This window comes from Rhinichthys klamathensis, unplaced genomic scaffold, assembly GCF_029890125.1.
Source record: "Rhinichthys klamathensis goyatoka isolate OS25496 unplaced genomic scaffold, OSU_Roscu_1.1 h1tg000169l_1, whole genome shotgun sequence".
Taxonomy (NCBI): Eukaryota; Metazoa; Chordata; class Actinopteri; order Cypriniformes; family Leuciscidae; genus Rhinichthys; species Rhinichthys klamathensis.
In genome coordinates, this window is record NW_026606700.1 from 339,447 (window position 1) to 358,291 (window position 18,845).

At 38.0% G+C, this 18,845-nt stretch overlaps 2 protein-coding genes across 6 annotated transcripts in view; one reads left to right on the forward strand and one right to left on the reverse strand.

Annotated features, from left to right (window-relative positions):
• Window positions 1–18,845, reverse strand: part of LOC130091590 (cAMP-specific 3',5'-cyclic phosphodiesterase 4D-like) — a 168,939-nt gene that overhangs the window by 95,621 nt on the left and 54,473 nt on the right. The window contains exon 1 of one of the 5 annotated variants that reach the window (XM_056259545.1): window positions 13,108–13,605. The exons of 3 other annotated variants lie outside the window; for them this stretch is intronic. In XM_056259545.1, coding sequence (XP_056115520.1) covers window positions 13,108–13,364 — 257 coding nt within the window. In that variant the 5' untranslated portion in view covers window positions 13,365–13,605. Of the gene's footprint in view, window positions 1–13,107; window positions 13,606–18,845 lie in introns of those variants that run through there. One more of the 5 variants, XM_056259539.1, reaches the window with a different exon arrangement.
• The window catches only part of ndufaf2 (NADH:ubiquinone oxidoreductase complex assembly factor 2), a 148,013-nt gene that overhangs the window by 46,210 nt on the left and 82,958 nt on the right, over window positions 1–18,845 (forward strand). The window lies entirely within an intron of this gene.

An 18,845-nucleotide genomic window follows, 5' to 3' on the forward strand; every position in this document is an offset into this window, starting at 1 on the left:
GCTCAGTTCTGACATAAATCTAATGTGGTGAGCAGGCAGGCAGTCGTAAAGAAGCTGTGATTTGTCAGCGCAAAGGTTATTCTGTCACCCCTCCCTCCCCAAAAAACACGTAAGGGGACAGACAGGTTGACGTTAATGTTGTCTCTATTCTTCCTGGATGAGAGTGTCAGTCCGGCAGGAGCAGAAATAAATAACCCACAGCACTAATGCAGGGGGCTAATTCTGTGTGTGCAGAGGAGTAATGTAGCACCACACATTTATCAGCTATTCTGAGACAAAACCCGAAAAAGACTGAGTTTGGCAGAGGCCATGAGCTCTATACGGACAATTTCAGGTGAATTTCAGCCTTCCACTATTGGTTGAGTGGGAATACAAAAGGGCACTGGGAATAGAACTGACATTATATGGCATCTGACAACCTGCTGGGGTTATCTGGAAACGTGAAAACACAACTGTCAATTCGATTCTGATCCTGATTTACAAGCTCGTGATTCGATTAGTATTTTGATTTGATTTCAGTCAATTACAATTCATTTGGCAAATGAGTCGTTCGTGAGTCGGACTGCACTGGTCACGCTTTGTTACTGATTCACTAAAAAAATAAGAAGAGTCATTAGATCAGTAATCTGAAAGGCTTTTTGGTCAACTTGTATCTGATAACATGTAATTCGGACTGTAAACACTAAAAAATGTCTACTATATACTACTAAATGGCTAAGCATAACCCTCACAGGCCGATTTATGTTTCACAAACTTTGTGAAGAAACATCTGACATTCACAAGTACAGCCAAATATGTAAACATATGATTGATTACATATGTGAAAACCATATAGACTGTATAAAAAAACAAAAAAACAAACAAAAAAACAGGCGAAGAAACGCAAAAACACAAGTACATTTCTGGTTATTCAATACAGTCAATATAATGGGATCTCAGCACATGTGCTGTAAAACTGTCCCTACATACTTAAAAGGTCACGATTTAGAAGAGGAGCAAGCCCTAAAGAAAGGTGAACCTGTCTTAATTACCAGTGTCTCTTTCTTGCTCTTGGCCAACCCCACTGCATGTCTTTCCTCTTAAAGCTCAAGTAAGCCATTTTTGAAAAATGCTGTTGAAAGTGGATTGGACTGAGCACCACAACAAACTTGTAGCCAATCAGCAGAGTGTTGAAGGTAGCCATTGACTTCCATAGCATTTTTTTTTCTACTATAGATGTCAATGGCTAGCTACCGTCAACTATGTTACCAACATTCTTCAAAATATCTTATTTTGTGTTCAACAGAAGAAAGAAAATTATACAGGTTTGGAACGACACAAGGGTTAGTAAATGATGACGCATTTTCATTTTTGGGTGAACTCCCTTAAAGGGGTGGTTGATTATGATTTCACTTTTTAAACTTTAGTTAGTGTGTAATGTTGTTGTTTGAGCATTAACAACACCTGCAAAGTTACAATGCTCAAGGTTCAAAGCAAAGGGAGATATTTTCTTTTAATGAAAATGCTTTTTAAGGACTAAACGGCTGGTAGGGACTACACGACCTTCCTTCTGGGTTAGTGACATCATTAACCCTAAAATGTACATTAACCCAGCTCCCGGGAACGCAATTTATAGATTATCATGACAGAATATGCTAATCAATGACTAGAAGATAACTACACATAAGCTACATAAATTCATGAACTAACCATTCAGAAATGTCCTTTTGCATTCTACAAGTTGTCACTTCTTCGAGTCTCTCCATCTTTGTCTGACTCCGTTTTGAACATAAAAGGCTAAAAGTTTTTAAAATTTTCAGTGCATGTCTTGTGTGAGGAGGTAAACGAAGCTCTGCCCTCTGTGCCGGGTGCAGCAGCTCATTTGCATTTAAAGGGACACACACAAAAACGGTGCGTTTTTGGTCACCCTCAAATAGTGACAATTTTAACATGCTATATAAAAATATCTGTGGGGTATTTTGAGCTAAAACTTCACATACACACTCTGGGGGCATCAGAGACTTATTTTACATCTTGTGAAAAGGGCATTATACCACCCCTTTAAAGATGTGTATAATACGTATTATAGCCTGTACATAATACATACACAGATTTTTTTTTTTTACAATTAAAATTAATTTATTCATTATCAAAAAAAAAACGTTTATCATTTATTATTATTGAAAGGCATTGTGGATTTTTTTTTAGCTACAATATAGACTAGTTTCTCCAACTGACATAGCATACGGACAAGTATCATTTGTAATCTTGTAAATTCTCTATGGTTGTAAATAAAGGAATAAAAGGATCAATCTCTAAACATTTCCAGGAATGAGCCTTTGAGTGTTTTCAGAAGAAATCGAACGGTTGAAGTGGAAGATATATTGCATTCAAAATGTCATCCACCACATAGCGAGCACTCAGAGAGCGGAGAGGGTGCCGTCTAATATATGACACAGCACGTACTGAGGCGGCGGGCACAGGTCTCATCTGCAGCACTGCTAGAGGATTTTTCCTCTTCAATCGTTACCTGGTGCTCCTCACAATAAACTTCATTGAGCCTTGACTTTAATTTTATGGGATTCTCAAAGCACAGCTGCTCCCATCACTGTTTCTTCTTATGTGCAGCAGGGAGGAGGCCATGATTTTATTTTTACACAGATATTTATTTGTTTTAGTCATACAATGTTCTTCAAATTTAGTCATTATTTAAACATTTCACAATGGGTTAAATGGCATAGTTTAATCAACAAAAAATACAATTTTAGTTTAGAATATTGTGAAAATAAAAAATAAAAACATGCATCAGGCTCCGTAGTATTTTTCATAAATATTTCATTTAAACATGTTTTAAAGATTAAAATTCATAAATGAAATAACATGAAAACTGTCCTTGGTTTGAAAAACTGGCTAATTTTTTTATCAACATATTTTCACCAACAGTTTGTTTTAATTTTAAAACATTATCATTAAAGTTACACTACAATCACAATTTAATTGACCTTTTTATCAGTATTTTGAATCGATTACCACAGATATGCCATGACTAAAAAAAGAATTGCACTTGTTGGACATCTTATACTGCAAAAGATGAATATATTATTATTGGGCCAAAAATTAAGATGTCTCTGTTCTGTATTCAACACATGTCCAACGGAACCATATTCCAAAGGTCACGAAATTAATAACTACAATCAAAGACTTTAAGTCCTCTCAAGAATGTGGCTGAGTAGGTTCTTCTAAGTACTTCTAAGTATTACATCTGAAATGAGTGGAAAGTGGTCAGTAATGAGATGTAGAAAGTGATCTGAGAGCAAAGATGAGGGTATATTTGTATATTTATACAGTGCAGGGAAAGACTAAAATGTAATGTCTCTGCAAAGGATGACTAACAGGTTTCAAGTGCAGCGAGAAGCATGAAGATTGGGCGATTAATCAATACCGCAGGCAAAGGATTTCTCAGAGATTGTACATCCCACATGCACAGGGATGTCAGCATGGAGCACCAAAGAACCACTGAGAAAATTAAAGTGGATGAAAAGGAAAACCTTCTCAATCTGTGGGTTTGACATGTGATAGAATCCACATGTTTCACCCCATGCATACACTGCAGCATTTAAATATTGAATCTGACAAAGAACACATTGGTGATGTTAGTTTTCACTTAGGAAAAAAGCTTTGTTTTATATGTTTGTTGCTTAGGCTTACATCTACAGATGTACAGTTTGTACTACTAAAACCTGGAAGAGACTTAGCATTTTCAAAGCATAGGCTCCATAAAATAGTTTTTAGAATAGTGGTTTTGATGTATGAGTCAAATAGAATCTGTAAAGTAAATTTCGAATATAAATAAATAAAAAATACACACAATCTAAAATCTCCAAAAAGCAAATCTCTGTTATTTATTTAAAGTCACATTTGAAGGAAACTAAATGTCACACTAGATGTTGACACGGCCGTGACTCCCAGAGATTTACTTTTTAGGATAGCAAGCTGGATGTGAGAGGACTGTGTGGGCAAGTGTGTTTTATTATTTTTTTTATTCCTTGCGAATGTTGAATACATGGGCTAGTATGAAAATAGCACCAACACTCCTGCCCACTTTCAGCTAAGAGAACAAGGAAGAGTATATGTTCTTGACTAGGATTGTCACTAAAGATGCACCGATACTACATTTCTCCACTGATACGATAGCCGATTATTCAGAATTTCATCTACCGATAGTTTTATTTTCATAAGGAACCTCAAACCAATGCCGTAAACTATACCGGGAAGTTCGGGAACCCTCTCATTTGGTACATTGCTATAATATTAGAGGTTAAAATTAACAACAGAGCCCAAACAATATTCAACTGCCATTTCAATTCAGAAAATAATTACATTTAATTAAAACCTGAAATGTGTGTATACAACTCAGTTGCACATATGCACAATGTAGTTTTCATAAACACTTGTCTTCATGACAAATATAATTAACAGTAAATAAGCTCCTCTTTATATTGTTTTTTATAGATAACTAAAGAACCGTGAACATTAGACAACTTTCCTAAGGTAAATGCAATGTTAAGTGACATTGTTCACAAGTTTTTTTTGTTGACGTCTTTCTGGGGTTGAAACACTGATTGAGCGATTACATGAGACATGACACATTTCGGTAAGTTGTGCTGCATCTATCAACAAACCTTTTGATGTTCATGCAAAAAGACTTGCGCTCCACGCTGCCGCTTGAACTGAGTTATCGTTTGAATTTCATGATAAAATGGAATGGAGTTTGAAAGCTGAGACATTGTTTCTTATCAGAAGTAACAAAGCACAAAGCTCTTGGCTTGAACTACAGGTAATTCATAGGATATAACTGGCCCTACATCAGCAATTTTTAAACAATTGGCCGACGGCTGATAGTGAAAATTATTGCTTTTATTAGCTGATACAGATTATTGGTCGATACATCAGCACATCCCTAGTTGTCAAGGTACGAAAATGTTCGTAGTCCATACCAATACCAGTAAAATATTGCAGTTCTCAATACCAATTTTTGTACCAGAACAAAAACTGTTGAAATAAGTAAGTGCTCCAAGTACTGTCTCGTCTGTTGGTTATCACTGCCAATCAAGTTTCTGTTTCAAACGGACATTTAAATATGGTTGTCAATCCAGAAACTTTGCTGTGTAGTTAGCAGCATGAAAATCTAAACTTGTATTCAAATTGTGAATGGGTGATAAACAGAAAGCAAGAGAAGAGACCTCCCTTTATATCCACTAAGGCTGTCAATCTCTAAAGTGCAACCTCACTGAATTCTGCACTCTTGCGAGACAGGAAACAAAGCTGTCTTAATTGAACAATGAATCTCTTATTTACATTGCGTTTACACTAACTTTACTGACTAGGACCTTTGATAGACACTCAGCAGATATGATTGTGATTGGCTACAATACAACACTTTCAAAAACATGCTTTAAACAGAAACCTCTGACGCTCAGAAAGCGCTCAAACAAACACAAACGAGAGTGTTTGAAAGCAGTGTCTTTCAGCACGTACCGAATATACCTAGTACTCCTTACTACCAGTACGGCAGAAATGCTGGCATCGTCAGCTTTTCTTTATTTTACTAACTAGTACTGGTACGTTTGACAACCCTAAAAATTCCTGTGGTGTTTTGGTCTGTTCAAAAACTACTGAGGTAACATGGAAAGCATTGTAGAGCATCATACAGGTGTGAAGCTTACTTCAATATGTAAGGCTAATCAATATTTTAATATGTAATCATATATAATCAACATCACATATCAAATATAAAATATGTATAATATGCTAATAAATCATGTATATAAATGTTTAATAAATCAAAAGCCACTATTCGTGAGGCGAATTATCCTTCTGGGTTGGCCTGCAAATAGACATTATCATGACTGAAGTGCTCTATAACAAAATCTGGTTAACGAGCAAATGCTGCAACACCTCCCAGGCGCAGGATACCATGACACAACTCTGGAATGATGACCAGAAAGCCCAGAATCACTTATGCATCATTTCCATTTCAAACAAAATTTTACCTTCATTTCAGCAGCCCTGTTCAGCTCTAGTCAGGGTACCGGGATAAATAAGGAGAATCTCTAGCAGTGAGAGGAACAAAGGTTAGGTTGGTTTCAATCAAAGCCTTGCTTTTCATTTCTGAAATGAAAAGAACAAAGGACCGAAACAGTGGAGGGACACTGCAGCTCATTAGACCACGGCTTAATCAGTTCTCTAAAAAGCTTTGAAAGCGCAGCGGAGCATCTGGGTTGCCAATGCCCTTCCTTTTTCCTGCCCACATTGATTCATTATTTTCTCTTTTCAGGCAGATCTTGGAACCCCAATCTTGCGCCAAGCCCAAACGCTTGGGCTTGGTAACCACACTGAAAATCGAAATATAGTTTAAGGATCCTTAAAGCACAAAGAAGTGGATGGCGACCTCACAGAATCAATAGCATTGTTATGGTGTGGCCATGGAAACAGACTAGCTCTCAGACTGTAGTTCATCCGCCTCTGTTTGTTTCAGAATGGCTTTAATTCTATTTGGGATTAAATGATTGTTCTGTGACTTAATTCAATTGATTAATAATTTAAAAGGAGATGTAATTTAGTGTTTCCCCAGCTCAAATCCAACTTGCCACTCATTATTGAGCAAATTACACATGCAAAGAGATAGGGAAAATGAAGGAAAAGTAATTTGCATAATTACTGCTAATAAACACGTTGCACACTGCAGATGTGTGAAATGATCAGCACATACTATCTCGTCTGCAAATCAAAGAAACACATGTCAAAAGCAATTTCCATCAGATTGTATCTATCTATCTACAGTATATATATATATATATATAGACACATCTAATAGTTCAACTGCACTCAAACAAATCTGGTGTAGAAAAACTCAGAAATTGTTAGTAAATTTCAAACAATTTGAACATCAAGTAAATGCATTGAATTAAACATGGCATTTTGAAGTAGAAAAAGCAAAATAGTAGTTTCTTGTAATACATACTCTCAATAATCTTTGGGTGTTTTTATTTAAAACTTTGAAAAATCATTATTTACAGTATATTTAACATGGCATGTTGGTGAAAAACAGAGCGAAACACTTTGTATGAAACACAGAATTGCTGAAGTTGTGCGTCTGCGTGTCTACAAGGAACAACATTTAAAATATAACAGACTGACAGATATTCAACAAATAGCGAAAAATCATGTATTATTAGCTAAAAGTATCTTATTGGACATAACTATTCTTGCAGTATATATTCATATTACTCATCCAAAAAATTAGTCTTATACATTATTCATAATAGCAGATACATCACTCACAGCAGGCAATTTGAAATCCGTCACTAATTGTTTAGAATTTTTTTTCTGAAGCCTGTGGATTTGTTACGCAGCTGGTGCTTTGCATCTGTGCTTTACAAGGTGCTTCTTTCATGTACAAATTTCCATTTATACTGTTTATAGCGTGTGTGTATGTGTGTGTGTGTGTGTGTGTGTGTGCGTGCAATATTATCTGGAAAAAAAAATACTTTAAGTTGTATTTTGATGTCAGACAAATTGAATTTGAGACGATAAAAATCAAAATAAAAAAAAATTTACTTTATTGATATTAGTGCAAATTTCACTAAACCACAGAAATCCTTGAAAAGTTGCGCCTCTAAATTCATTCCCCTTTAAAGCACTGCGGCTAAAAAATATTAAAGCTAGTTTACCTCACTAATCAACTAGTCATGAATGACTATTCAACCCTCTTCCTGACCCATAGCTAACATGCACATAAGTGTGTGTACATATAGAACAAAAAAGCAGCTGTGTGCACCGACTTGTACTTGAATCAAACAGTCTGCTAGGACAAATCTGAAGTGCCTGTCTATGTAGCTATGCATCAGTTCACGGCATCTCTCGTCTGTACAAAAGTATCCGGCTTGTCGTTAACATGACCTTCTGTTGTCTCTGGCTGGTAGTCACATCATTCCCTCTCCAGAGAAAACAAACGTTTTGATCAAGTTATTGCCTTCTGTGAGTAGAAGCTCAAGCCTCCCACGCATCACTGTACTGCAGGGTGGCTGGCGGAGAGCACTGCAACAATGTTGTGAGCTTGCCTCTTTTTTCTTTTTTTTGTAATACCTCTGTGTTGCATGTACACCTCCTATCTGCTCGCTGCTGGATGACTCGGGCACCTCGGCTGAAGTCCATCTCTTCCCACCCACACCTTTTTTCCTGCCTCTCCAGCACTTTTCAGACTTTTCCTCTAGCACGACGCACGCTCAACCCCTCATACATATGGAATCAACGTTCTGGCCGCTGCTGCTGTGAAAGCTAACAGGAATTTCAGCAAAGCTTCTTCCGCTGAAATGAGATGCAGGATGAGAAATGGAACATACGGCAGGATAGAAAAATCTGCGTGTGAGGCACTGCAGTGGTCGGTGTGGGAGCTGAAGCTTTGGGAGGGTATTATGGGTGAGCTGCTGGGTTGATTGTGGATCTGTTATGGGAAAAGTAGGAGTTATAGGACTGGGAGAAGGTCACCTCCCCCTCTCAACCATGCTGGGAGTGGAGGAAAGACGGCATAGAGTCTGATTTGGGTTCTTTCAAAGTACATTAAAAGCAAGACAGTTCACTCAGTCATCTTGACAATGGCAATTTCTCTCAGTATTTTCTCTATAGTGGTCCTTGTTTCTGGTTCTATCTGTTCTGCATGCACTCTTTCTATCTTATCCGCTCAACTTGCTTACATCCCTCCTCGCATTCTTCAGTTCAAGGCCACTGGAATTCTCTCAAACCTTTTTTTCTAACTTATTACTAAGGTAACTCACGGCGCTGGAGAGCAGGAAAGAAAGGGAGGTGATGGAATCGTGACTGTGTGTACTTCTGTGTGTTTGTTTTTTGTGCGTTCCTGTGTGAGCGAGAGCATGACTATGCCGGAGTGTGAGGGGGAGAGGGAGCGAGCAAGAAAACGAGTGCACAGCGTGCATGCAGTGGTGCTGATGATCTGTATCGTACATTTGTAAAAAAAAAAAATATATATATATATAGCTTGTTTTATTGTTAGTGAGAGGAAATATAACAAGGGAATTTGATTTGAGGACTGTTGTAAACGTTTCATGATCGCTCATCTTTTCAAACACGTACCATGGCTGTGCAAAGTGCTTCTTTTTATCACAGGGGGCATCCAGGCATATACAATGTAAACCATCTCCAGTCCAAATTACTTCCAATGAAAGATTCAAAAGCCCACTGCGAGCTATATTAGCTCTGACCATATCTGCCCTAACGAAATGTAGAAAAAGAACAACATTCGAGGCGCACAACCTTGATTCATAAGAAACATTAATTGCCACCTAAGTCTATAAGGATTACCAGCATTTCCTAATAAGCAGTAAATTTTTATTTCATTCTATCACCTGAACATCCTTTGTTGCAAACAAGACACATGTGGGTATATCAGACTTAAGACGTTTACAAAATAGCAAAAAAAAGATACAGAAAGAAAATAAAAAGCTTTGCAATTGCTTATTGAAGGAATGAGTGTTAGCTAACATGGTGTCAACGTTTTGCTGGAAAGCAAAGTTGTGTGCCAAATGAGGTAGAAAACAGAAAACAGAATTTCAAATGGAATTTGAATACATGCAAGTAGAATTAAATTAATTTAAATTCAATGAAATTCATATGTCTATATTTTTTTACTGCAAAAGCCAAGTTGATCAAGACTGGGTGGATGGATGGATGCCCAACCATATTAAAAAAAATTTGATTGAAGTAAGGGAATATTTCCTAAAAAAATTCCTTTCACACTTAACGACATGGGAAAAAAAGGAAAATTATTTAAAATTCACCTTATGACCACTTAATTGGAATATTGTGATAAAAGTAACTAACTTCAATCATTAAAAATTGTCAATATATTAAGACATAATGTGGACATGAAAATGTACTTGAAAAAAGAAATGACCCAAGTCAGAGAGATTTCTATCTGAGGCCATCCAAGAGATCACCTATCAAAGGGCGAAACCTCGGGCTCCATTTCACTTGATTGATGGAACCATTTTCCTGTGCAGGGGCGAAATAATGGTGTTAAAAAAGGCATCTGAATCCAACAGCTGTTGAGCAAAGTGATCTCGTATTCTACCGTTTACACAAAACAGCTCCCACACCTCTCAAATGTGGGCCAATTAATCACATCTAAAACACAGCAGGGATTTTTCCTCATGTAGATGGGTAACATTTACAAAGGGATCTCTTGAGAGCAAAAATACAGATACATCAATAATGTCTAGCAGTCTTAGTCAATTGACAAATGAGAAGCACTGTCTGCACAACAAGCAATACCTAATTGCACATGACAAGGGCATATTTCTCATTATTGACAACACCTTTGACTTTGGATTCTTGTATGCATGCATGTTATCACTACAAACTATGTCTGCAGAAAAATTACATATGCTTGAATTATGAGGGCAAATGCACAGGGCCATCTACCTTACAACAGCTTTAATGAGCATAGACGCTGACACCTTGATTACACCCCTGCGGTTCTGAATGGTGATATTCTCTGGAAAGCCGTCTCTAATCAAACAAGCTGATAGACTTTGGATGAGCGCACCAATTCAGAGGCTTTCTAGAACGGCCAGAGCGTCTCTCTGAAAAGAAATTCTCGAGTTTATGGATCAATACAAATGATTGCAAAATCAGTGAGAATGTACGCTATGTGTGATTTCATGCTATGTGTGTGATTTCCTTTTAATTAAAGTCACCTTGAACTCAAAATAAACTAATCTTTTTTGAATATTGTAGTGTTTATTATTAATGATTTATCTGTGCACATAATAATTTTTTTTAATTCATGTGCCCTTGTAATCTTTAATCAAAATCTCCTTGCAAAAAAAACCTCTTCTCTTCTCTGATGATTTACTGGCGCAAGGGAGGGACAACCTGTCACTCAACATGTGACATCACAGCAATAGCAAACCACAACCATCCAATCAATTCCCAATGGACAAAATCAAGTCCTGGCCTATATTTTTTTCTCATTCAAGAAGCCATTTCACTCAGATATACGTCACAATAGGTAAGAAATGTTGATCGCTACTTCCGTTTCATGCCGACTTTAAAGTCAGCATGAAATAAATGCATGTTATAGATCTTAAAAGTGAACAATTCATCTTTACATACCTTTAAATTTTTTTTTTAATGCTTTGCACTCATAGGGCCCTATCTTGCACCCGGCGCCAATGACTTTGTACACTAACGCATGTATCATTCCTATTTTGCACCCGCGCAAAGCAGACTTTTCCCTCCACAGACACACGTCGGTTAACTAAGAAATACACTTGTGCTCCCCGGGGCGGTTCAGCAAAGAGGAGGCGTGTTCCGGCGCAAACTTTCCCTCATGCTATTTTGCTGTTCTATAAAACAATTACGCCACTGACCAGAAAAAACCTAGTCTAAAGTCAGTGGCGCGTTGCGCGTTGTTCATTATGCTATTTTAAGGGTGCATGCTTGGCCATAATCAATGTAGCGTGTGCACAACGCGCATACACTTTGATTCTCTCATCTAAGCAGCAGTTTTCATTTTTGCAAATCATACATTATTACGATAGATAGATAGATAGACAATTTATTATAAAAGCAAACATGTAGCTTACACATTTACCCAAATTATCATAACAGAAGCCTGTTTAACAGAAGTTAATTTGGGTGGGTTTCTCCATCCCCAATGTCACTTCTCTGTGTTTTACGGCCCTGACGAGAACGTTGCTCTCCTCGGCTGTGAACCGCTCCTGGCACGCGCCTGGCAAATCCGCCGTTATAATAGGAATCCGCTTTAGAACAAGCGCGCCTGCCCTTAAAGGGAATGTGAGATGACACTCTGATTGGTTTATTTCACGTTACGCCCAAACCACACCTATGAATAATGAAGCTACTTCAGACCAACCCCTTTTAGATTTGCGCCAGGCGCAAGAGGCATTTATCCCGCCGGGAAAATAGCAACAGCGCCGGGATCCGCCCACAAAGTTACTTGCGCTTTGCGCTTTGACACTTGCGTTTCAGATCGTTAAAATAGGGCCCATAATGTTTAATCAAAATGTGATCTTGATCTTCCGGTGAAAACGACAAAGTCGGCTTAAACCCCGTTTCTGCAATCTCACGTTCATCTGCCTCCATTTTTGAGTGAAATGGCCACATTGACGAAAAAAAAAGATAAAACTGATTTCTTTTCCGATAATCCGTTACACAACAGGGAAGAAAATATCTGTCACTACTTCGGTTTCATTGCAATTTTTGACAAGGCCCTTTATGGGATTCTTTACATATGAAAATGGCACTGATAACTGTTTCCGCTTGGCACATCTCTCTGGTGTTGGATCAGAAATGGTTAAAAGAAAAGGCTAAAAAAAGCTACTGAAACTCTGTTAAATGTATTTCAAAAGTGGCTTGTGACAGTAATCCGGAAAGCGAGGGGGCAGCAGGAAAGGAAGTGTGAAATTAAGATTGAAGAAAGCAATGCAAAAATCCTTCCTGGAGCCCCGTAATCTGACATGTTCAACAACAATAACAAAACAAAAAAAACATTTCCATAATTTCCGCTGGCAAGAAATTGGAAGATTAGGATATTGGAGGATGAATTGCAATATGTAATTCTTCTTCCCTCAGTGTTCGCTTTAAGGGGGAAAGCTTGAAAGCTCGTTTATGCAGTTATGATTTATTCAATAGTGGCCGAGAGCATCTGCCAGGTGTTATGGAAAGACCAGCAATATCAAAAGAGAACATGCACATTCATATTTGTTTGTTTGCGCACCAAAAAGCGTGCCGGCGGGCTAAAAACGGTAGTCACCACTCAAAGTGACGCAGAAACCAGCAGGTGACAAGTACGAAGCATATGGAAATGATTCCGAAATACAAAACAAACAGAACAAAACTTCTCACGCATATCAACTGTTTGACAAGAGACTACAACATACGTACAAGCACACCTTTTGCAACTCTAACGTCTGACAGCATCCTATAATAAAGCCAAGCCACAAATAAAAATACAAGGACACCCAAAAAAAAAAATATATATATATAAAAAAAAAAATCCCACATTGACAGCAGGCAAGGTCCTACCAAGTGTGTGCCACGGTGAACCGCCTCTGTTTGTGGCTGTTGTTGTTGATAAGCATCCGTCGGAGGAGGCGCGGGGAGTTCCGTGGCGACAGCCGGGGCGAAATGGAGGAGGGTGGGCGGCGGTGCCCCCGGGGTCGCTCCTGCTGCAGGAGGTTCTCCCTCAGGATCTTCACCAGGTCCTCGTTCAGCCCGACGTGCTTGGGCATGGGCGGCACTGCCAGCGTGTCCTGGTGGCCCACGGCCGCTTGCTGGGCCATCCTCACGCTTCGCCCTTCCTTCTCCCGCTGCTGAGGGCAAAAACAAAAAAATGTCCACTAATCCGGTGGAAAACTCCCCAGGGCAGGGGAGAGCAAGGGTGAGCGAACGAACTCTGGGCGTCTCTGCGGACCCCGCACGGGCTGCTCGCCGTACAAACGAGTGACTGGAATTAATCTGCGAAAAAGCGGGAGAGCAGAAGATTGCGTGCTCCTGTCAGGACAACTGCCGAGCTGTGATGGTGTGCTTGTGAGAGAGAAGAGGAGCGAGAGAGAGAGAGAGGGGATGGGAGGGAGGGAGGAGAGACGGAGCGAGCTGTCGATCTGCAGCGCTTCACTAACTGCTGACTGCAAGCCACCACTTCGCTAAAGAGCCATTCAAATTATGTGTGTGTGTGTGTGTAGGGCATGGAGCAAGTGGCTACTGCTGCCAAGAACCAACTTTTCTCTTTTTTCCTCTCTCCCTATTTGTCTGTGTAAATCCCACAAATTTATGACAAGGATGTGTGCATTAATGCGTGTGCGTGTCCAAAGGAAATTGTGTGTGTATTTGCTCATCCTTTGATCACTGAGCAGCTGTTCTAAATATGATTTTATTATGTAGACTTTGTGCTGCCAAACATTTCACAAGAAGAAAAGCCTCACGAGGTAAGGATACACAAAGATTAATGAATCCTGACAGGAGCCGGCTATAAATATTGCTTATGATCATCACAGCATGATTATTTTAATAACACTTAGCTGTAGGGAAGAAAAAAAATCTCTGTAATCTTTCAATCATTTCTCCTAGAAAACAATGAAATGGAGAGCAAACTGAGACTTTTGCTGAAAGTGACAGTTAACCCACCAAATTTTTTTTTAAAATCTGCCTTTATTTTGTTCCAAAACTGTATTACTTTTTCTTCTGGGCAATGTCTCAGTAGTCGTTTTCTCCATAGAAATGGAAGTCAAAGGCCTCCAATGTTTATTTGTTCCCAACGTTCTTTAAAATATGATTTTGTTTTCTGCAGAAGTCATACAGGTTTGGTTGAATGAAAGGGGTTTAATGAAAGAATTCTCATTTTTGGGTTTTAATTTTCCCTTTAATTTTCCTCAGATTCTCCAAAGAAAAAGAAAAACAGCAATAGCACACGTTTCTTCCCTAGAGCTTCAGAGATCTCAAAATGTGATCAGATTTTAAGTCTGCAATCAAAAGTCATTGTAAATACTTCTTCCAATACCAAATATACTATCAACATAAATTTAATTTGTTTATAGTTTGATTTCTGTTTTGAGCATTTCTGTAGCTCAAACTGTAGAGCAATGCTAAGGTGATGTTCGATCAACACGTTATCGTCGAAAAAATTACACAGAAGGGGTAGCCTGTGCATTAAAAAGTGACGCCAAGGGGTCCTGACTAAAAGTTCAAGTTGGGAGTGAGAATATGTTGGTTCAATGAATGAACTGATACAATGTATTGTAACTTCCAATGCAATGTAAAGTGTCTGCTAAAAAAAAGTGTCTGCCAAATGCATAAATGAAATGAAAATCTCTCCTTAGGAGAGATCCCAACATCTAAGACAAAATTCATATTCAATCATAACTAGTATCTCCGTGTGTCCTGAGCGAGAAAAGAGCAAGTATTAGCATCTCTGTAAGATCTCTTTACCGTCTGTTGCTTTGTGTTAGTGTGCAAATGCTAGTAATATCCAAAAATGACAATTATTTACAAATCTCCTTTTTGTATGCCTACTTGCATTTTTTCCCAAACACAGAAACTCATTCTCAATAATCCCAACCATAATCATCATCATAATAAATAGACATCAAATGCAACACTGTTTGTGACAATGAGGTCACAGCACTTCTCTGCCTGTGCATTTCACTCACCTGAACTGGTGATACCATCATTAACCCCTATTTAGTTCTAGTCATTTAACAGATGCTGTTACCCAAATCACTTCTAACAGGGAGAATCCTCACTGTAGAAGCATCAGGTTACAGTAAGTGTTTTGCTTAAGGGCACAATGGTAATTCAATGGGTGATTCAGAGGCTTTCATTTTGCAGCCTATAGATCTTTAATCACTACAGGACACCACCTCCTGCCGAGTGCAACAGACTGTCACTGGTTTAAAAAAACAAGCACCACATCACTAATAACTGATAACAAGTCTGCGGGGGACATTAAGATAACCCTCTGGGCTTTTTGAGAAGAGAAGCGTTCAACATGGTTTCATTAGTTCACATCTGTCTCTGTGCACACTGTCAGCTTGCCAGCTGTTATCAGAGAAATATGTATTCACCTTTACTTTACTCAGTTTAAAGAATATTGTTTAAAAGCAAGAGACCGTTTAATAACAAGCAAAAAAATCTTAGACCTATAATATAAGCAACTTAGAAATTGTCCAAGCTACTCTTTTCCATACAATAAAAGTGTTACAAAAATGACAAAAATCACCATAAAATATTATAAAATAGTAGGCCTACATCATTGGTTTGTATTAGGGCTGTAGCTATCGATTATTTTAGTAATCGAGTATTCCATCGATTAATAGAGTAATCGGATAAAAAATTGTGGAAATAAAAATAGATCCAAGTGAACAAAAGCCTTTAAAATGACTTAAAAATACAAATAGGTAACACTTTACAATATAGTTCATTATACCTTAGTTAACATACTAAGAATGAACAATACTTCTACAGCATGTATTAATCTTAGTTAATATTCATTTCAACATTTACTAATACATTATTAAAATCAAAGGTTGTATTTGTTAACATTTAATGTATACTGTGAACTAACATGAACAAAAATTAAATTAACATTAACAAAGATTAATAAATACAGTTACAAATGAATTGTTCATTGTTAGTTCATGTTGGTTAATACTAATGTTAACTAATGAACCTTATTGTTAAGTGTTACCTAAACATAATAACAAGCAATAATTATTTGTTCAAATAAAGTATCAAAGTAATCATATGGGTTTTATTGAACAACGCTGTAAAAATACACCATGTAAATAAATGATAAACTAATATAAACATAACTTATGTACATTATGTAAAAAAAGAAATGTCCGCAGAGAGCGCCAACGGCCTGGTTACACTAAGGCATGATCAAATCCTTGTTTAATATTGGCCAAACAAAATTTAATTCTAATGTCAACTTAATCTTTAATATTCGGTCACTTCTGTACAATAGAGATGCAACAGCTGCTGTAATTTCTTGAACAAGAACATGATTGCGATGAACAACAATTCCCATATATTTCAGAAAGATATTTATGTATTCTCATGGGCGTCAGTTGGGTTTGAAATGTGCAAAAATGTGATGATGTCCGACTCGTTTTATGAAGAAGAAAGCCTCAAGTTTTCAAAAAGCATTAGACATATGACCCACTATCAGAGCCGACCCGAGCCTTTTGGGGGCCCTAAGCAGAATTTGATTTGGGGGCCCCTCCCACTACACAGAGTCACCTGTGCTTGACGATTATTGACACAAATGTCACGCAATAATGATACATTATAAATTAATACAATGATGTTATGTATAAATACAAAATAAATACTTAATAAAAAATAGATAGCCTACTAAAATATTTTTTTTAACTTTTACTTTACTCTTTTACTAACTCTTGAGAAAACTGAGAAATCAAAAACATAATAAGAGCAAGGGTTCAACATGACAATTATTGTTGAAAACTGTAAAAAAAAAATATTATTATTTCTCAACTGTCTCAATACAGTGTAACTGTCCACAAAATCTTCTTTTTTTATTTTTTATTATTATTGTAATAGACTTTGTTAGATTGTACATGACAGAATCCAACAAAGTCTGTTACTATAATACCGGTAATGATGTACTGGCGCTCATTGTATATGTGTGTATGCAATGTATTTTTCCCCTTGGGGCTTGCCGTAGATAGGAATGGGTCAATTGCTGCACAAAACATACCGTAAGTAATCATGCAAACATACTTTTATCTTGCTCTTTTTTTTCTCCTCCTGTGTCATTTTCTTCGTTCTATTTTCGGCACCAGAGGGATACGTCCTTTTTTGTGACATGCCTTAACATTACCGCGAGTCCGCGACTATGCGCAGTTGCCCACGAATTGTCTATGCACGCGCGAGGTGTCTAGAATATGCGCATGACTTAAACGCTGGCAGACACAGCAGCAGTTGTAGGGAGGTATTGATCATGAAATCAGAATTTTTTTTGTCTTTAATTATTCATTCATTCATATTAATTCATTCATTTATGTCACTTGTTTTTATCTAAAAAAAAATATTTTTCGATTTTTCGACTCGATTGGGGGGCCCCCTGGTGGCCAAGGGGCCCGAAGCAGCTGCTTAGTTCGCTTATGCCTCGGGCCGGCCCTGCCCACTATTCTGCTTCATAAGTAGGCTACCATGTTGACAATATGACATGACGTGGTTTAATGTTCCTAAACAATGATTGCCAAATTTCTCTCTCATATTGCTCCTCATAATCACTGAAAACGGTCACAAAAATCGAACCCAAAGTCCAATTATTATGGACGTTATCTGACATTAAGCGTTTCTGCTTCACATTTTCAGCAGGGCAGCGGCCAGCGGAGCGGCTGTGGGTTGACTCCCCACGGTTCTCATGGGCTTTATATATAAGTCCTAACGTGAAAAAGCTTTAATGTACCTAAACAACGATCACCAAATTTCTCTCTCATAATGCTCCTCATAACCACTGAAAACTGTCAAAAAAATGTAACCCAAAGTCCAATTATTATGGACGTTATCTGACATTAAGCCTTTCTGCTTCATTGAGGCTATTGTAGGAAAAAGCTTAATGGTTTAATGTACCTAAACAACGATCAGTGATCACCAAATTTCTGGTTAGATTTTTTGACAGTTTTAAGTGGTTATGATGAGCAATATGAGAGAGAAATTTGGTGATCTTTGTTTAGGTACAACACGTAAAGCTTTTTCACGTTAAGCGTTTTCGAATGTCCCAGGGAAAATAGGCCTGGCCTACCACAGGCTACGTGTTGAAGTTCAGTGGGAAAATGTGCATTTTTGCTAATATTTTGATTTAATTCCCAGTACAATTGACCATATCTACACACAACACAAATTCTGCACTACAAATTTTGCCAAGCTTGAAAAAGCAAAAATATGTGTCGCACAGATGAACGCTATGTGATGACTGCCATCAGTCAATCATGTGTGATTCCCACACGGGGGATTCCAATCAAAGTAACAAGTTCCATTTGGCGTGCCAACCACCCCTCCCCAACCTAGAACGTATCCCAATGTTACAGTTGTTGCAGTGTTATGAACAGAGAAGCGTGTAGCCAGCGCAGCAGCAGAACGGCTAAATTGAGCTCGAGGTTTTCACACAAAAAAAAGCGGTGGGTACAAAATGACTCATGACGGAATCGACGCCTATGTGTATTCTCCTGTGTTGGCGTCGATTTACAAATGAGATGCGTTACGAATCTTGTGAAAGGACGCACACTGGCCCTCAT